At 39.4% G+C, this 21,364-nt stretch overlaps 1 protein-coding gene across 1 annotated transcript in view; it reads right to left on the bottom strand.

Annotated features, from left to right (window-relative positions):
- Positions 1 to 21,364, bottom strand: part of LOC126449166 (CLIP-associating protein 1-like) — a 292,116-nt gene that overhangs the window by 88,628 nt on the left and 182,124 nt on the right. Inside the window, 2 exon segments of the mRNA XM_050091012.1 lie at positions 4,455 to 4,659; positions 12,567 to 12,680. Of these exon segments, the coding sequence (XP_049946969.1) occupies positions 4,455 to 4,659; positions 12,567 to 12,680 (319 nt within the window).

The raw sequence follows: 21,364 nt of genomic DNA, 5'->3' as shown, positions 1-21,364 counted from the left end.
GCTCCTGAAGATATACTATTTCCACTGTTTCACATCAAACTTGGCCTAATGAAACAACTCGTAAAGGCCACGAATCCAACAGGTAGTGGGTTTGAATATCTAGCTACCAGCATTTTTCAGCTGCAAAGGTGTATTTGCGGCCCCACAAATCAAGGAGCTGCAGAAAGATGCAAATTTTGAAGCACATTTAACTGACAGAGAATAGACAGCATGGGACTGTTTCGAGATGGTGTCAGAAAAATTCCTTAGAAGAAGAGCTACTAACTACAAAGCAATAGTAAACGACATGATCAAAACATATTAAGATCTGTGGTGCAATATGTCTATGAAGGTAGATATCACGGTCTCTCATCTAAACTGCTTCACAGAGAGTTGTTATCCAGAATGAGATTTTCACTCTGCAGCGGAGTGTGCGCTGATATGAAAAGACAAAGGTCCCGAGTTCGAGTCTCGATCCGGCACACTGTTTTAACCTGCCAGGAACTTTCATATCAGCACACACACCACTGCAGAGTGAAAATCTCATTTTGGAAACATCCCCCAGGCTGTGGCTAAGCCATGTATCCGCAATATCCTTTTTTTCCAGGAGAGCTAGTTCTGCAAGGTTCGCAGGAGAGCTTCCGTGACGTTTGGAAGGTAGGAGACGAGATATTGGCAGAAGTAAAGGTGTGAGGACGGGGCGTGAGTCATGCTTGGCTAACTCAGATGGTAGAGCACTTGCCCGCAAAAGGCAAGGCTCCTGAGTTCGAGTCTCGGTCCGGCACACAGTTTTAATCTGCCAAGAAGTTTCATATCAGCGGACACTCCACTGCAGAGTGAAAATCTCATTCTGGAAACATCCCCCAGGCTGTGGCTAAGCCATGTCACCGCAGTATCCTTTCTTTCAGGAGTGCTAATTCTGTAAGGTTCATAGGAGAGCTTCTGTAAAGTTTGGAAGGTAGGAGACGAGGTACTGGCAGAAGTAAAGCTGTGAAGACGGGGCGCGAGTCGTGCTTGGGTAGCTCAGATGGTAGAGCACTTTCCCACGAAAAGCAAAGGCCCCGAGTTCGAGTCTCGGTCCGGCACACTATTTAATCTGCCAGGAAGTTTCAGTTGTAGTGATGTATCAGATGAACATGCCAAAAGATTCCATGAAGACTTTTCTACTATAGAAAGGTGTTATGAAGGGAAGTGGGTACCATCTATGATAGGAGATTATTGCTAGCATATCATTCGAGAGAAGAAAGATTCACAATACAAGAGAAAAAATTGATGTGCATTACAATACAATGGATTTTTTTTTTTGTCAATTTTCTGTAATTTCTCATGTCAAATAAATGCTACAAAGCTTATACACAAAGATTACAGTGTTATATGTTAGATCTCACCCTCCGTTAATGTGATGAGCTTATATCATCATAAAACGTGAATTTGTTTATCGAATTTCTCCTCATGTTTGCTGCGCTATATCAGAAACAGAAAAGAGAAATGAAATTGTGAAACTATACCTGACAGAAAAACCTAAAAAAAAAAAAAGTTTTGAATTCAACACTCAAAGTACAACTAGGATTACAATGTATTTTTTCAGAAATAGAAAAAAAGTATTTTTTGTAGAACAGTGTAATGAGACTAAAATAATGTAAAAAGAACACACCAAAAAAGGAACTGTACAAATGAAGTTGAAAAATAGTTGGTAAGTTTTTAAATTGAGGGCAGTTCAAGACAAGGACTGCATGAGCAGAAAACATCTGAGCAGAAGAGCAAAGACAATCTGTAGTGTTTTGTCTAACTATAACTTTCAAAGCAAAACATATGGTGTCCAAGGAAACAAAAATTAACTATTTGTCTGTATTAGTAGCTTCAACTTATAACAGCAAAACATGGATTTTTTTTTAATTGACTAAACAACCCTAAAACTGAAGGGTGGACAGCAAGCAATTGGGAAGTGCTTATTTAATAATAACAAGCAAAGGTCTGTGCTCCCATCCACACAGGCCAATTGGGACTGACTGACTGACTGCCATACCATCCTCTGCCAATGGCATCATTCAGATGCGTGATGGAGGTGCATAGCATCAGCACTGCTCTCTGGCAGTTGTTAGTGTTCTTAAGTTGTGTGTTCACTGTCAAGTTAACTTAAATGCTAGTCTCTTGCAGAAGCTACTTTTGTCAACTTGCAGAGCTTCCACAAGTTAGTGGAAACACTTTATAGCAGATACTTGTCGAACTTGCCGGCTGCTGGAAGTTTTTCTCAAACTTGCAGAAGTTGTGTGTGTTGAATCCAGGTACAAAAATCATGGTGTCCAAAACGAGAATGGTGCAACCCCTAAACATAAATAACTGGCCACAGTCAGCCAAGAAAATGTGAAATGAATATACAGATTAATTTGTTTCACCAAAAGGGGAAGTAGAATGACAGTAGTGTCATCTTTAAATTCTACAGTAAACAAAAATGTTTGTAATAAATACTGCTTGCAAAAATCAAAGAGCAATTAATAGCGATCTCTTGGTTTTATAACCTGCAGTATTTTTGTATCTTGTTTTAGAATTTATTATTTTTGTAATAAAAGTAATAAATATTGTTTATTAAATTTGAAGATTAATTAAAGGTGATCTCTTGGTGATACAAGTTGTAGCATTCTTGTGTCCTGTTTTCGAATATGTTATTGTACAATAGACGAGATATTTTTTAAACTTGCATACAAAATTCTCAAATAGTTTTTAATCTGAGTGAAGTTCTTTGATTCTTGTTTATTCAATAGTGTTTCTTGATAATTTAAATATGTACACCTCTGTATCCAAACTGTTTTCCCTTTTCTCTGCTTTTTGTTTTTCTTGATAATTTTTCTGCAATAGCAATAATAATAATAATAATAATAATAATAATAATGCAACAATGATGGTGGCTGGGCTGATTTTTAAACATGACACTGTAAATTCCCACTTGGCTATATCATGATGAAACTCATGTGGAAACACTTCTGCAAGTACTTGCAGGAAGTTCCTGAAATAAACTTGCCCAAGTGACTTGCGAAAGCAAACTTGTGCACGTTTTTGTTGTAATGTAAACACCTCAGCAAGTATTTGTATAAGTTACTTGCTAATAGACAACCGCCTTTAACCTTGGAGCCACTGCTTCTCACTCAAGTAGCTCCTCAACTGGCATCATGAGGCCGAGTGCATTATGTTCTAGTTCCACAAATAAGGAAAAATCCCTGCGGTACTGGGAATTGACCACAGGTACTTCATATAGCAGCTGGAAGTGCTTATCATTGAGCTATGGAGGCAGACAGGAATTATTAAAAGGGAGACAGGAAAACTAACAAATGTATGAGGATATACACTGGAGTTCAATATGTAATTATGGTGATAATGTGGGAATGATATGGAAGTGGGTGAGACACTTAGTCAGGTGACTGAATAGTGGATGGTACAAGAAACTTCTTTGTAGCATTCAAAGAGAGATGAGGACGAGGAGATTAGTGTTTTAACATGCCATCAACAATCAGTTCACTAGAGATGGGGCAAAGCTCCAATTAGGAAAAGATGAGTAAGCAAATCGGCCGTGCCCTTTGTCAGAGGAACCGGCATTTGCCTGAAGCGATTTAGTGAAATCACAGAAAACGTAATTCAGGATGGCCAGACATTGGCATGACCCTCTAAGAGAGAACAGAGCAAGATGATCACTGGAAGACAACATTAGAAACGTGTATGTATCGCTGAAAAACAATTTTCTTGGAAAAGGCTAGAACAGGCTTCCATACAAAAGTATAAGGTATTGCAACAAATGTATTCAGTGATCTGACATTACGAAACTGACACAACAATAACAATCACAGGCAAGAGAATAAAAGAAATGAACCTGCTGTACAGATTTAAATGAACTCAGAGATTTTTTCTTTTCTTTTCTTTTCATTTTAATTTTAATTTTTCATTTGTCTCATGCAGTCAGCAGTATTTTCTTTCTCTGAAGACAATTAAGTTTCCCCCCACAACTGTCTCAAGCACAAAAAACTGTGCCTTACTGTTGAAAATTAAGCAGACAGAGCATGACCGATTCACTGGCAGGAACATAAAATTTTCAGATTTAGGATATAGCTCAAATTAGATTGCTGAATTAAATCAGAGGTAGGCTGAGCTTCACATGAACCAATTTAGAGAAATCACAGAAAACTAAAATCTAGATGGCTGGACAAAGACAGTACAGTGTATTAACCATTGCATTATCTGACTTGGTTTTTACAATATGGAGCTTTTTTTTCTATTCATATTGCTTGAAAGCCTGTCTCTATTAAGTGATGAGCAGCCGAGGTCACACAAATGCACAAAATATGTTGCTAACACAAATCAAGAGTTACTAAAAATCTATTTTGAGTAACGGCAAGTATGCTAATTATATAACTGCTTAACTTATAAACACATTGATAAGTACAGAAAAACAATATACATTTTTTATAACAGAAATTCAATGATACCTCAATTTTGAGCCAAATGAGCGATCAAGTAGATTTAAAGAGTAACGACTTGGCGAAGTCTCTCTGCTAGCTTCACGACTAGGTCCTGTCGAGAGAGGGATGCCGGATGGTCTACGTTGTCTGCCATCATGTCCTGTTTCTCTGTTTGTAGTTGAAAAGGTAGCATAACTTAGTCTGGAAGACGGAGACCCTGAGCGGCTTGTAGCTATGAACAAAATAACAACAATAATAAAGAAAAAGATCATCTTTCAATAATGTTACAAGTAATTTACAGAATAAAAGACAAACTATATCAGTATATGGGAAAAATATAAGCTTCATCACAGAACTAAATAAAATGTGAAAGGTACATATGCACCAGAGTTTTATTTAACAAAACATCATTTTCACTTAAACAAATCATCCATTTGGCACTCAAAACTGTGGTTTTTAATTATTTAAATGAAAAGCGTCATAAATTTCTAAAACCTTGCAATGTCTTGCATTCTAACAGCTTGATATCTCAATCACTAAACATCTAGGTTTTTTATGATTGTTACTGTAGAGTCTCATAAGAAAGTAACAGCTTGATATCTCAATCACTAAACATCTAGGTTTTTTATGATTGTTACTGTAGAGTCTCATAAGAAAGAAGTCTACATGCAAGTGCACCAGACACTGCAACTCTTGATGCCTTGTAGTGTCCAACATACCATTCTGTATGTTTACTTGTAAAATGTTATCCTCAACATCAACTAAATGACAATGTTTTGTATGGAAAATAAACTGTATTTATCGATCAATGAATGTTGATGAAAGTCTATTTCATTTGGTTTAGGAAATATTAGATCAAATATATGTTTTCATGTTTGTAAAAATGATTTCACAATTATTCCCTAAATGAAAACTCACTCTGAAGGTGCTTTCTTGTATCTAACATGGCACGAAAATCGGTAATGTTATTGAGTAGACCATTTATCTTGGAAAACTGCACAACCACCTCATAACTTCATATACTGTTGCCTGCTTGTCATCTAATCAGAGATAGGTCTTGTAAAGTGTGGGCTACAGTGATGACTACATAACAAGAACAATTTTACATTATACTTTATCAGCTAGAGAAATGTACTTGTGCCTGAACTAAAGTCTCAATGAATGTAAAACTTGCAAGAATAATTCACAGGCACACACTCAGCTGCCCCATCATCAAATATGCTGATGAAATGACTGCTGACAGACTAACAATAGCTTTTATATCCATGGCCCCTTCCACTTGTTTCCCATGGTTTTTAGCATGCTGGTTACTGCACCATCCAAGGTTTACAGCCACGAAAATTATCAATACATAATGTATTTCATTGAAACCCTGGCTGCATCATAAGTCATTTTGTTGTTGTTGAACGATAGCTCTTTACAGCAAAGTGCGAGTTCCCAGACCTTGTTACAGTTGAAACCACAGTCACAATTAATTAATTTTTAGATTTTTGGGTTGAAAATGTCAAAAAGTTGACTTACTTTTCCTATTTTCATTCACTGATGTCTTACAGCAACAAACTTTGGCATGACTCATCATTGATGAAATAAGTATTTGCTGCTCAGAAGTGTGTAATAAGGGTCACACGTAACTGTCGTGTCTTTATAGTCTGTAGAAAATGCTTAATTCGGTGTTTCTGCAGGACTCACTTGATTTTTTTTCCAGATAATACACTATCATGTGGAAGACACACATTAGCTGTGGTCTTCTCAGGTTCTTCTACGAGGGCCGTTCAGAAAGTAACCTCCGGTTGATTTAAAAAAATACACCAAGTTAAATAAAAATATTTTAATATATACATCTTACAACTACATCTTTGCACTATTTTTCTACATAGTCTCCATAGCGATTGAGGCACTTATCGTATCTCTTCTCAAGCTTTGAAATTCCTTCTGCATAAAAATCACCCGCTTGTGCCTGGAGCCAGCCTGTGACCGCATCTTTGAGCTCTTCGTCGTCATCAAACCGCTGTGACCCAAGCCATTTCTTCAAATGCATGAAGAGGTGATAATCACTTGGCGCCAGGTCTGGGCTGTAAGGTGGATGGTTGATAACGTCCCACTTGAAGGACTCAAGAAGGGCCGTTGTTCTGCGAGCAGAGTGAGGACGGGCGTTATCGTGCAAAAAAACTATACCGGAAGTCAGCATACCACGGCGTTTGTTCTGTATAGCCTGTCGTAACTTTTTTATTGTTTCACAGTACACGTCTTGATTAATGGTCGTACCACGTTCCATGAATTCAACCAACAACACCCCTTTGGCATCCCAAAACACCGTTGCCATCAGTTTTCTGGCAGAAAAATCTTGCGAGGCTTTTCTTGGTTTGGTAGGCGAATTTGAATGTGCCCACATCTTTGATTGTTCTTTTGTCTCAGGGTTCACGTACTTAATCCAGGTTTCGTCACCGGTCACGATTCTGTTTAACAATGGTTCTCCTTCGTCCTCATAACGTGACAGAAAGTCTAATGCAGAGGCCATTCTTTGAGTTTTGTGGTGGTCGGTAAGAATTTTGGGCACCCATCATGCACAGAACTTGCGGTAACCCAATCTTGCTGTCACTATCTCGTACAAGAGAGTCTTAGAAATCTGTGGAAAACCAGTAGACAACTCCGACATTGAGAAACGTCGATTTTCACGAACTTTTGCATCAACTGTCTGAACGAGTTCGTCAGTCACCAATGATGGTCTACCACTCCTCTCTTCATCATGAACGTTTTCTCGTCCACTTTTAAATAAACGTACCCATTCACGGACAACTCCTTCACTCATAACTCTTGGTCCGTACACGGCACAAAGCTCACGATGAATAGCTGCTGCAGAATATCCTTTGGCTGTAAAAAACCTTATGACAGCACGCACTTAACATTTGGCGGGGTTTTCTATTGCAGCACACATTTCAAACTGCCACAAAAACTAAACTAGCGCATATGCGACGTTGACTCGACCACGGCTTGATGCCGACTGACCTGTTGAGTGCGTGAACGCACAGATGGCGTCGCTACTCCCCCCACAACCCGCACTGTGACCAATCAGAGGTTACTTTCTGAACCGCCCTCGTAGTTCCACTGTCATTATAAGTTGTAGGGCAGAAGAGTATGTATCTGTGTAACCACTCACAGAGTACACAGTCTTCAGCTGCTCAAAAATTTCTTTGTGAGACATTCCATGCCATAGAGGATGCAAGCACTACTAACAGGAATGAACTCTAAAGGGTAAGGTGGAAGAGTAATGAGATATGGGAAATAGGGAAGGAAGATTAGGGTTGACAATTAGAGACAAAGCACAAGCTCAGATGGAGTATGGAGGGAAATGAAACTGGCCATATCCTTTCAAAGGAACCATCCCAGCATTTGTCTTATGTGGTTTAGGACAATTGAAGAATGGAACTCAGCTCCTTCTGCATACAGAAATGTATGTAAATGGGGGTATGTAAATTTCCATTACTTTTTTAGTCAATACCCATGTTTATATCTGAACTATTGTGACCACATATAAGTAATTATTCCATCCAGCATGGGCTGTAACTAATAAAAGTGTTTCTTTCTGAGATATAGTCAAGTGTAACACTTATGCTTAACATAGAGTAATAAAAGTTTGTCACCACATCATTTATTTTACAATAAGTAAGTAATTAAAAATAAAAGGAGGAACTAATAATCCAAACAACACTTTACATTTTTTTCTATTGTGTATTAAATTGTAATGGTTAATCAATATGTTCCACATACTGTCAATAAATTATATTATTCAGTATTTAGCTACCATTCTCCTGAATGTAACAGTCTAGTTAATTTTATTAAAAAATGTTTATTTAACAAAATATGACCAAGTTACGATACATACAAAATATGTACTACCTAAAATTTCTACACAGGTGAAAGTTATTCGTATTAGCCTTGACATACCTCAACTGAAAACACCTTTTCTCAATTTTTTTCCAAAAATAATGTCTTTGAATAGTTGCTGATAATAAAGACTTTCACGTTCCAGAATATTCTTTTGTAAAATTGAACAAGATTTTAATTGCCAATACTATATATTTGTAACCCTAATTCTCAGGTCTCACTTTGTCAAAATTAATGTTAAAATTAAAAAGTTTTCATTTCAAGAAAATTCTTGTGGGAAAGGTGGTGGTGGTGGTGGTTGTCGTCGTGGTGATCGCTTTGCAGGGCACTCAACTGTGCAGTCATCAGCCCCCATAAAAAATCAGAATTTTTACACAGTCCACTCTAGCCAGTCATGAATGATGAAATGATGAGGGCAACACAACCAACCAGCTCCCTGGCAGAGAAATGTGGGAAAGGTGAGACTAAAAATACAGCTACTGCGCACCAATTCAGTGAGTAAGTGGGTTTCATTGGCCAGTTCAGTGAATCTTTGTTTCACTTTCAATCTGTAAAGGAACTACGCCAATCAGTCTGATTAACCGATTACTTGAAGTATATGCCACTTGTCTGAAAACATCTGTCATTTTGTCTGAGCTGTCTGTAGAAGCTGTGCTACAAACAGGTGATTTGATGTAAACAAATGAAGAAGAAGATGATGAAATCTGTTTCAATTGCCCCATGAAGCTCTCCTGGGCTATTAAACGTGAAGTTTTGTTGGCCTATTTAACCAAAGGGGGGGGGGGGGGAGGAAACAGAGAGAGAAAGGGGGGAGAGGGGGAGAGGGGGAGAGGGGGAGAGAGAGAGAGAGAGAGAGAGAGAGAGAGAGAGAGAGAGAGAGAGAGAGAGGAGAAAATGGTGGTTTTCATGGATTTAAACTTAGACTTTCTTAAAAACTCTTCTAGTAAGAATTTATTAGTCACTAACATTAGTGGTTTTTGGGGACTTTAATGTAGATGTTCTTAAATACTCTTTCAGTAAGAATTTATTAGTCAGTAACATCAATCAACTTAATTCCTACTTTAAACTTCCCAACTAGGGTAGCTTACTGCTTCAAAATAACCCTTGATTACATCTTTATACGAAGGTCTAATTAACAAAATTATGTTACAAAATCAATAGTTAAAGGCCTCTCAGACCATGACATGCAGTTCCGTTTGTTAAATGTTACTACTGAACAGGATATAAAATCCACTAAATCTGAGTTCAACAGGGTAGCCAGTCAGCCAGAAACTGATTATTTTAGGAAACTCCTCAAAGACATGAACTGGTGTGATGTATACAGTGCTTAAGGCAGGTATTAAAAAATGCAACACTTTATTAATAATGTCCTGACCCTATTTGATATCTGTGTTCCCCCAAAACTAGTACAGATTAAACATAAGTCTACAAAGAACATAAGGTTTACTCAAGGAATAAAGGTGCCTTGTACAACAAAAAGGAAACTATACCCGTAAATCGGAAAAACAGCTCTGATGCTGATGCTATAGTTCATTACAAGACATGCTGCAAAATATTAAAGATAGTAATACAACCGTGAAACAAAATGCATTATGAGAAAAAGATAGGAGGAGACTGCTAGGATGAGAGGTGAAGAGGAGCAGATAGCATTAATAGCAAATTATACACAGGTAACAAGATGTGTGCAGCGTTGCACAACTTTTTAACAAGGATTTCATAAATGTTACTGAAAAGAAGGGTTGTCATGTTCAGAATACGCTACCATGGAATATCTCAGTCCAGTCTTTACAAATAACTTCAGTAAAGGCTACACTGGGAAAGCCAACATTAGAAATCAAGTAATAAGGAAAGAATTAGGATTCAACCAATAACCCAAAATGCAATCCTATACACAGAAAAATGGAGAGAACGTGTACTTCATATGTCACCAAAAACATTTCCCAAATCGGATGGGGCAACGATAGTGAGACTGGAACAGGTCGTATGTCCAACCCTGGAGTGATAGAAGAGAAGAATATTAATATGATCCTTATTACACCTACATAAGTAAGGTCCACCATAAAACCATTAAAAATAAAAAATCTCACAGTTATGATAAAATATTTACAAAGTTAATTAAACAGTGTGCTTCTGATTTTAGTAACTGTTAAGTTACTGTTCAGCAGAACATTTCCTGAGTGGTTGAAATATTCTGAAGTTAAGCTCTTGTTTCAGAAAGGAGATAAAGAAATACAGATAAATTTGCATCTTATTTCTCTTTTACCAGGATTCGTAAAAATTTTAGAAAAGTTAATATAAAATTGGGTTCTTAACCATCCTACAACAAATAACATTTGTCAAAGTCACAGTTCAGATTTCTAACGAGTTCTGATATTGAGAAGCCTATCTACACACACAGCAAGAATGTACTTAATTCATTAGACAATAAATTACAGGCTACTGGCATATTTTGTGATCAGTCAAAGGCATTTGACTCTGTAAATCACAACATTCTTTTCAGTAAATTAGAATATTATGGTCAAAAGGAAATGTTGCAAAATGGTTCAAATTCTACCCGGACAGGACACAAAGGATGTCAGTAGGAAAGAGATTGTATTAAGCTATTAGCTATCATTCAACTGGGAATTAATTACATGTGCTGTCACACCAAATTCCATCTTAGATCCCTTATTTTTCCTTGTGGATATCAATGACCTTTCATCAGTAACATTTCGAAATGGCAAGTCAGTATGCAGATGATAGTTAAAAGTTTAATTATGAATAAAGTTCAGTTTAAGATGAGCCTCAAGGATCTATTGGCAGCCAACTTCTTCTACTCCACTGATGAATTTTTCAGTAGAACTAACTGACATGTATATGTTACTAATAATCTCAAATAATGTTAAGTATTACATACAACCTGACTCCTGTATAAATTTAGTGACAAGTTTGTTATTGCATTTTAAATGAAAATATGTTCATGATTTTTTTGCTTATACCACATCCATGAGGACCATTTCACTTGGGATCTGTGAAAGGTACATTAGCATACCTGTTGTTCTTTGTAAATATTTACTGTGTATTTTTGTTTTCCGACATGTTCTACATCCTTGTGGATCTCCTCACTACGGCTCTATTGGAATGAAAAGTACATGTAATCTAATTTAACCATACCAAACCCAACCTCAGACAACAGGCAGAAGCAAAAGATAAAGATACACAAAACACAGTTTGTTTGTAATTTTTTCTCCCAATGATAATTAAGTAGTGCACAAATGGTGAACACTTACACCTACAATGCACTTACTTTGATCAATGATCAACTCTGCTGCATACTGACTTGGCTGGAATATTACAACATGAACACTGGGGTGGCTATAAAGTCATCACTGCACGAGATCATAGATACTTAATACACTAATTTGAGTTGTAATTGCTGAGGTCCACCTTCCCATTTTCTTAATGGGATCTGTGTGAATCTTACAATTGATATCAAATTTTATCAGCTGTTCTGACAACACTGAACAATGTTGATGCAAAAATGTTGCCTACAATGACTGCCCTAAAAATCTGCCACTTAAGGTACACAGAGAACTGTGCTACATAGCCAGAACTGAAATCCCAGTTACAAGCCTTCACTTTATTGGAAGGAAGTGACCCCTGCCCATATTACTCGTATACTGGAGCAATATTTACATTATTTATTGACTACACTTTTACAGGGTATGTACTAAGAACAGGAACGGCAACATTACAGTTTCATATTTTCTCATACGAACTTGTAATTATCACAGTTACCTTAAAACTCATTTGACCAACTGTCTACCATTTACAAGGCTATCTTTTCTCTGTTGTTTCATTTACTATACTTACAAACTTGAACACAATCCTTATATGCATTCTTGTTTCAGCTGAAGCTAAGTATTAACAAATAATAAATTCTATAAATTACTTCCATCCTGGCTCCTCCATAAAAATTTGATCTATGATAAGCAACAACTTCAGAAAATAAAACCTTACTTGTTACAGAAATATATACCCACTACTTTACAGTTAACGTCTATTAAAATTTGTTTTATTATATGCCTTGACTTTTAATGAGATTTTGGGTCTCTCTCATACCAAGAATTGCATGATCATCATCATCAACAACAACACCACACACATACACACACACACACACACACACACACACACAATGACAAATATATTAATAGTAATAAAATGAGAGAAACTGAAGAAAATTAATAGAAAGAACGAACTGAAGATACTTACGTTGGGACTGAGATACATTTGACATCCGACTCCTTGTTCTGCCCAATCTTTCTGGAGATGTTATAACACTTGTGGACATGCCAGATGAGTCTGCAGCTTTCTTTCCTGGCCGAGCTGTGAACAACAATTATTTTCCAGAATCTTCCTATCAGTGTTCATCTTAATAACAGTAAAAATGGAATTATTCAAAGCACACAGCAACTTGGGTAAATGAGCAAATTTATCCATTCCGTACAAGATACCAGAGAGAACAGCAAAGGAGGAAGGCAAGGTGAGGACAACTCAAACAAGAACCATGTTGCTGAGAGTTGCTTTTATAAGTCCATGTTTAATGAGTTCCGAAAGCAGACAGAATGATGCTAGATTGGGTAGTACACTTTTTCATATTTGGTGAGTATGTCCAAATATTTATTGCAGTATAAACAAAATTAGTGAATTTAAGTTATAAAATTCTCTTCTAATTAAAACTAGGGAAAATAATATAATAATACACTAAATTTCTGATACACAACCTTGGGCACCTTAGCTAAGATGAAATATTAATGATGCATGCAACAGTGTAATGTACATTGCCATGATCAGCTGGCCATTGATATATTTCATTATGGATTCAAATGCCTAGTTGCAACAATGTCAGTGAACTAGCATAAAATTATATGAACGGATCAAATCATGAGGAAGGTAGCGAGAACAAATGGACCACAGCAGCAGACTCAGATTGTTCTACTGTATGTTTCTTACTGTGTGTGTGCATGTATGTGAAGAGGGCACTTGTATAACATTGCAGGCCTTGGAAAATTTTTAATTAGCCAGGATTTTTATTGAACAGAAATATTACCAAACATTTGTGTAGGCTTCATTTACACATCAGCATATGATATCGAATTATGACTGTAGTAACACAGATTTGTCACGAGTTTACTACTTTGCTAAAACAGAATGTACAAGAAATATAAAACATACAAAACTTTTCAGCAAGAAGATGCCTCTGATTATGCAAATGTGGTTGAAGATCAAACATGAAGTCAAATAGTTTCTCAAAACCTTCCATCATAGTAAAAACTAAAAAAGAATTGAATTCAGCTATAGTAACCAGCTTACTTACATTGCCTATGGTCATCTTATATCCAAGCAGCAAAAAAACAAACAGAAACACAGATTGATTATAAGGACTAGTAGGCACATACGTAAGCAAGCGTTAATGATAGCGGAGGAAAACAGAATCTCTCCTTTCACCTTGATTCAAATTAAGAATAGTGGGGGCGAGGACAGAGAGGAAGAAAGAACACACACACACACACACACACACACACACACACACACACACACACACACACACACACAGTGGCAGGGGGCTGAGATGGGGGTAGGGAAGAGGACAGAAGGGTGAGACACACTAAAGGTGAAGTGAGGGTGGAGATATCAAGTAGTGTATATGAGAGAGAGAGACAAATGTAACAGCAGAGCCCTTTTCTGTTCCCTCTAATGTCATAGAAGTACATGTAGAAAACTACTGGAAAAATTTCATGAACCCATTACTGATACTGATTTACTACAATGACATAGTACGATAATGGCAAAGGTCATAGACAGCTTCAACTTTATAAAGTCATTGTATATAGTACAAATCTAAAAAAAAAAAAAAAAAAAAAAACTACCAGATCTTTCAAAAATTGCAAAAATAATAGATACAAAAAATAATGGTAATGTGTAACAGTCACCTTCCCCAAAAACAGAGGGAGGGAGACAATTTGTACCACCAGTTCCTCCGTTTATTCCATTATCAATGAGGCTTTGTAAGCAGGCGCCTTGTCCTAAAGAATGTTGTTTTTATTTTTTTCATTTGTATCCATTTTCATTTATTCAGACACCTTTTTTTTCCAAATTTTTCCAACAATTGTGAGATTTCTGTGGTATTCACCAGATTTTGTTTCACCCCTGGTAAGGTACTCAATAAGAAGAATGAATTTTGCAACCTAAACAACACTGGTCATAGCTTCTGCTACAAGTTAAGTTAGATTTATCTTTTCTGTGCTGTTGCATATGAGGACAATACACAGACTAAAAAGCAATGGCAGCAGCCAGACTGAACAATTTATGCTTGCAGAATACATAGCAAATTCCACCACAAGGGTGCCAGCTGGTTGGGGCCGAATTAAACATGCGACATCCCGTGAGACCATGCTGCTCTGTCCGGCTGAGCATGTGGACGTGGCCACAGCCACAAGGGCTAAAGGAGGCCACACATCATCCAGGAGAGTTTGTCAGTTGCGTACAATCATAACAGATGGATCCCATGTTAAATCAGGCCTCAGGTCTGGACTTAGAATAAGTTCTGGTGCCGCTCCTCCATACTTAGCATGTTGCTTCTACTTGGGAAATTTACAAACTGTACAAAGGTCAGTACAGTAAACATTGTTCTCGAGTATTGCCTCCATATGTTCATATTTCCTCAACAGAGTGCCATAATTTTCAAAATATTTGATTAGCCGTAGCCATAGACTGCTAACTGAACAGATCTACCTCTGCATAATGTCAATCAGCATAGAGACCATTTGCTGGACGCAACATATATACACTCCTGGAAATTGAAATAAGAACACCGTGAATTCATTGTCCCAGGAAGGGGAAACTTTATTGACACATTCCTGGGGTCAGATACATCACATGATCACACTGACAGAACCACAGGCACATAGACACAGGCAACAGAGCATGCACAATGTCGGCACTAGTACAGTGTATATCCACCTTTCGCAGCAATGCAGGCTGCTATTCTCCCATGGAGACGATCGTAGAGATGCTGGATGTAGTCCTGTGGAACGGCTTGCCATGCCATTTCCACCTGGCGCCTCAGTTGGACCAGCGTTCGTGCTGGACGTGCAGACCGCGTGAGACGACGCTTCATCCAGTCCCAAACATGCTCAATGGGGGACAGATCCGGAGATCTTGCTGGCCAGGGTAGTTGACTTACACCTTCTAGAGCACGTTGGGTGGCACGGGATACATGCGGACGTGCATTGTCCTGTTGGAACAGCAAGTTCCCTTGCCGGTCTAGGAATGGTAGAACGATGGGTTCGATGACGGTTTGGATGTACCGTACACTATTCAGTGTCCCCTCGACGATCACCAGTGGTGTACGGCCAGTGTAGGAGATCGCTCCCCACACCATGATGCCGGGTGTTGGCCCTGTGTGCCTCGGTCGTATGCAGTCCTGATTGTGGCGCTCACCTGCACGGCGCCAAACACGCATACGACCATCATTGGCACCAAGGCAGAAGCGACTCTCATCGCTGAAGACGACACGTCTCCATTCGTCCCTCCATTCACGCCTGTCGCGACACCACTGGAGGCGGGCTGCACGATGTTGGGGCGTGAGCGGAAGACGGCCTAACGGTGTGCGGGACCGTAGCCCAGCTTCATGGAGACGGTTGCAAATGGTCCTCGCCGATACCCCACGAGCAACAGTGTCCCTAATTTGCTGGGAAGTGGCGGTGCGGTCCCCTACGGCACTGTGTAGGATCCTACGGTCTTGGCGTGCATCCGTGCGTCGCTGCGGTCCGGTCCCAGGTCGACGGGCACGTGCACCTTCCGCCGACCACTGGCGACAACATTGATGTACTGTGGAGACCTCACGCCCCACGTGTTGAGCAATTCGGCGGTACGTCCACCCGGCCTCCCGCATGCCCACTATACGCCCTCGCTCAAAGTCCGTCAACTGCACATACGGTTCACGTCCACGCTGTCGCGGCATGCTACCAGTGTTAAAGACTGCGATGGAGCTCCGTATGCCACGGCAAACTGGCTGACACTGACGGCGGCGATGCACAAATGCTGCGCAGCTAGCGCCATTCGACGGCCAACACCGCGGTTCCTGGTGTATCCGCTGTGCCGTGCGTGTGATCATTGCTTGTACAGCCCTCTCGCAGTGTCCGGAGCAAGTATGGTGGGTCTGACACACCGGTGTCAATGTGTTCTTTTTTCCATTTCCAGGAGTGTAGATTACTTTAAGGTGCAGGGTTTGTCACTGATTAGGAAGGATTGTTTGCTGTTTTCTTATTCGGCAACAGCATGCTACATATTAATGGAATGGGTCGCCCTCCCTTTTGTAACTGAACCCACTCAGCCAAATGTCAAGCAAAAATATGAAACAGTTCTGGGGGTCCTTTTCTTTACTTGAACAATCAGTATGCTGGCTAGTGGCATGGAGGGAAGAGCAACAGAGAAGAAGAAGAAGAAGAAGAAGAAGAAGCTGGAACGAGACCACCAGACAGGTGATGCCAAGAGAAGACAGAAGAAACTGGAACAAGCCGCTGCATACAGACGATGCCTGAAGTTAAAGCAGCAATCCCAGAAGGCAATCAGGAGTGGTGCAGCAGCAGCCGACGCTGGTGTGAGTACACACAGAACACACAGTGTTGGCCTAGCAGAAGCAACAACAGCGAATGGTGGTACAAGGATTCAGACAACACTTCATAGTGGAATGTGCACAGCAGCAACACTTCACTCAGTGAGGGACACAGCTTAGCAACTATGTCACGTAACAAAGATGTACATGCAATGATAGTGACATGCAAGAGTCATCATATTCTAATTAGGTTTTTCGACAACTGCGATATAGCATTTAAGGGAGTTCGAACGCCCTATCCCGACAATGTTAAATTTAGTGACTTGGCTTCCCCTGTATTTCAGAAACTACTGTAGCCATTGACATGAAACTTTTACAGGACATTAAATTGTATTTTCTGAGTCTACTGAACTACAATAATTGCATTTCAGCCACTGCTTTCAGAAATACAATTTTTTAATCATGCAGTTAAAATTTTGTATACTTTTTTGTACTTTATCCTAAATAATTTTAATTATACATAACATCATGTTCTTCTTTTAGTTCAGTAGACACAGGATGTGTATGTTATTACTTATTGAAAACATGAATGCTTACGCAAAGTGGTTTCCAAGATTTAGGAAAAAGGAAACAGAAAATGTGAATGTAAAGTTCCAAAAGACTGTAACTCATTTAATATATGCTTAATATTTTTATTTTTAGTCACTCAGAAACACCATGAACCACACTGTATATCATCATCTTGATCTTATTCCAAGTTTTTTCTTCTTTTCTTCCTTCTGGACTCCTTCGTGGCCAACTGTGCTGCACACTCTGCTTTATCAATGTGAACCTTGTCCATTCATTCAAGTTCCCTGATGCAGTTTGCTCCAGGATTAATTCTCATATGCTGTAGCAGTTTCACACTACCAATGTTGCCATCATTAAAAACAATAACAGCATCACTGAACCCCCACTTTAGCGTCTTCATACAAAGAAAAACAATTTTTGGTAAGCGAGTCCATATAAGGTTACTGAATGAAACATTGGGATTTTGAGTCTGACCATCCAGACACTTCTCCAGTAATTCATGTTTGTCAGGTCTCTGTAAATAGGTCTTATGATATCCATGACTGCTGCTGGGATGGAACGTTTATGGTTGCATGAACTGTTTGAGTATTGCGCATTGCGGTAATTGCACCATGAATCAGGTCCAGGAGGGCAAAGATGGTGTAATGGTTTTTCATCAGTTGACAGTCTGTGGAAGAAGGTAGCCCTTATTGCCTGCTTCATTTTCAACAAACCCTCAGTATTATTTCTAATGGCCATCCCATAATACTGCTGTAGTTCATCAATCATTTTGTCTGTTAGCCTGCCTCTTATGGTTTTACCATCAGAAAATTTCTTGTCTGCAAACTTTGTTTCAACTTCCTCAACCTGGTCCTCATCTACCACCACTTGTGCCTTCATAATTTCTGTCACAGACATGCCCTTCTTCATTCCCTGATTTACACTTATAACAATGTTTGGTTAAAATCTGGAAATCTATTACCTTTCTTTCCAGTATACACACTGGTCACCGTAGCAAAAGAATTCTTAGAACTGTAGCCGCACTTCTGCCAAGTGCCATCGAAAGCTACTGGTATGTCAGTCATACTATCATTTATTTCAACAGCTTTGTTTGCAGCACCCTTCATTGACTCACATGCAACAGATTCCACAGCAGCTCCAATAAATCCTGCATACTTGTCGATTTTACGAGGTGGGTTTGGCATATTCATCACAAGGTATCATGAGAGTCCCTTCTCTGGGGACACCACCCCATAGTTGAAATACTGATCATGCAGATAGAAAGGCTTCTGTGTATGCATGAAGCTGAGGGCTATGACAGCTGTAGTGTAGCTAATGGCAGAATCTCCTATGCTGGATGAACCAGATGAGCAGAGTGCCTCACAAAGCTCCACTACAATTCATGCTGAGGGGTGTGTGGCATGTAGCAAAATGTGTCATGAATGTAGTCTCAGGGCTACTGGCCAACTGATCCAAGTAACCATGCTGAGCACCATGGTATCAACCAAATAAATGGCTAAATCTCATGGTACCAAAATGGAGAAACAAAAACTGTGGGATTTGATGAGACTTAAAACACCCAAGCATTGAGGTTCGAACTAATGGAAGCTGTTTCTGGAATTGGATCAGTTGATAGACCAATCCAAGAAGAGGAAATCATCACTGAGAAGTTGGACTGTATCGAGGTCAAATCATTGTCTGGGGCTGAAAGGAGAAAACTTCACAAACAACAAAACGAAAAGGAAGACAAAAGGTCCCAAACTTAAGACCTCTACAAAGGTGGTCTCAGAGTGAAGGGGAAAAACAGATCCCTTCTACTTCCAAGACAGGAACAAGAGACAAGTCAAGACAAGGAACAGGAGAGGAGTCTAATATTCCCTTTTATCACAATAATTGGATCCAGAAATAGCCGAGGTAAGAAATAAGCCCCTGTGATGGAAGTCAGTGAGGAATCCTTGAGGGCAATGGGAAGAAAGGGTTCTTGCAGGCTATCGTCAGAGTAATCTCACACACTGGAAATGACCATGGTGTGGAGTTAGTGGCTGCAAGGGTTGCAGATAAATCTGCAACACAGTAAGGGGGCAACTGCCACCCCGAGTCGTCTTCTGGGAAGACAAGAGGTGGACGTTGTTCTGATCCAGGAACCCTATGTATATAAATGAGGCGTTTCAGGTCTTGGGGAAACTGGACGATGATGCTGGAGGCAAAATGCCAGAGGTAACATACTAGAAATTTAAAGAACACCAGAATATGCATTTATGTTGAGTGCGGAATTTCATTCCTGCCCACGGCGGACTTTCGTTTCAGGGACGTAGTGAATGAAGTTGCAAAATTAATGTACCATGTAGACAGGTGTTCATAGCTGAATGAACAACTGTTGGTTGGTTGTGATGCCAATGCCCACAACCTGTTGAGGGGAAGCAGCGACACCAACAGCAGAGGAAAATTTAATTGAGAGTAGCCTGGAGATCCTAAATAGGGCATCAAATCGACCTTCAGGAACATAAGAAAGGAAGAAATAATGGGCATAACCTTTGGGTTCACCTTAACGGGTAGTTACGTCAAACAATGGCATGCGGTGTTGGAGCCATCCTTATCAGAACACACATATAACAAGTTTGAGGCTGAAATGAATGCTAAACAGACCATGGCCTATAGGAATCCTAGGAACAACATAAGAGTCTTATAGGAAAGACCTAAACTCATCCATATCTGAATTTGTAATTTTAGTACGGACTCCAGTAGTACTCGAGGAAATGGCAGATGAAGTGACATCTGCCATTATGACCTGGTACTTAGAAAATAACAACAACCTGGAATTGCAAAGGAAGCCAGTAAGAAAACTGTTAAACAATGCAAGAAGTAAAGGAAAATGGGCAAAACAGCTGAAGGCATTTGCCAAACACAGCCTTGTCATTAATCAAGCAAAACTATCCGAAGCCAGAGAGAAATCTACATCTACATCGATACCCTGAAAGCCACCGTAAGGTGTGTAGCAGAGAGCACCCTGTACCACTACTTGTCATTTCCCCTCATGTTCCACTCGCAAATAGAGTGAGGAAAAAACTACTGTCTAATCACCTTCGTATGAGCCCTAATTTCTCATGTCTTATCTTCGTAGTCCTTACGCACGATATGTTTGTGGCACGCCCGATGTATGTTGGCGGCAGTAGAATCGTTCAGCAGTCAGTTTCAAATGCCAGTTTTCTAAATTTTATCAAAAGTGATTCCTGAAAAGAATGCCGCCTTCCCTCCAGGGTTTCCCCTTTGAGTTCCTGAAGCATCTCTGTAACACTTATGTGTTGTTTGAATCTACCAGTAACAAATCTAGCAGCCCTCCTCTGAATTGCTTTGATACCTTCCTTCAATCTGACCTGGTACAGATCCCAAACAGTCGAGCAGTACTCAAGAATAAATAGTACCAGATCCTACATGCAGTTTCGTTTACAGGTGAACCACTCTTTTCTAAAATTCTCACAATAAACCAAAGTCAACCATTTGCCTTACTTACCACAGTTTTCACATGCCGATTCCACCTCATATCACTTTGCAGTGTTATGCCCAGATATTTAAACGACTTGATTGTGTCAAGCTGGACACTAGTGATACTGTATCCGAACATTACAAGTTTGTTCTTCCTACTGATGCACATTAACTTACATTTTTCCACATTTTGGGCTAGCTGTCATTCATCACACCAACTGAAAATTTGGTCTAAGTCGTCTTGTATCTTCCTAGTCACTCAACTTCGACACTTTACCATACACCACAGCATCATCAGCAAACAACCATAGACTGCTGCCCAACCTCCCCACCAAATCATTTATGTATATAGAGAACAGCAGCAGTCCTGTCACATTTCCCTGGGGCACTCCTGATGGTACCCTTGCCTCTGATAAAC

Source organism: Schistocerca serialis, unplaced genomic scaffold (assembly GCF_023864345.2).
Source record: "Schistocerca serialis cubense isolate TAMUIC-IGC-003099 unplaced genomic scaffold, iqSchSeri2.2 HiC_scaffold_710, whole genome shotgun sequence".
Classification (NCBI taxonomy): domain Eukaryota; kingdom Metazoa; phylum Arthropoda; class Insecta; order Orthoptera; family Acrididae; genus Schistocerca; species Schistocerca serialis.
This window is presented reverse-complemented; position numbering and strand designations above follow the sequence as displayed.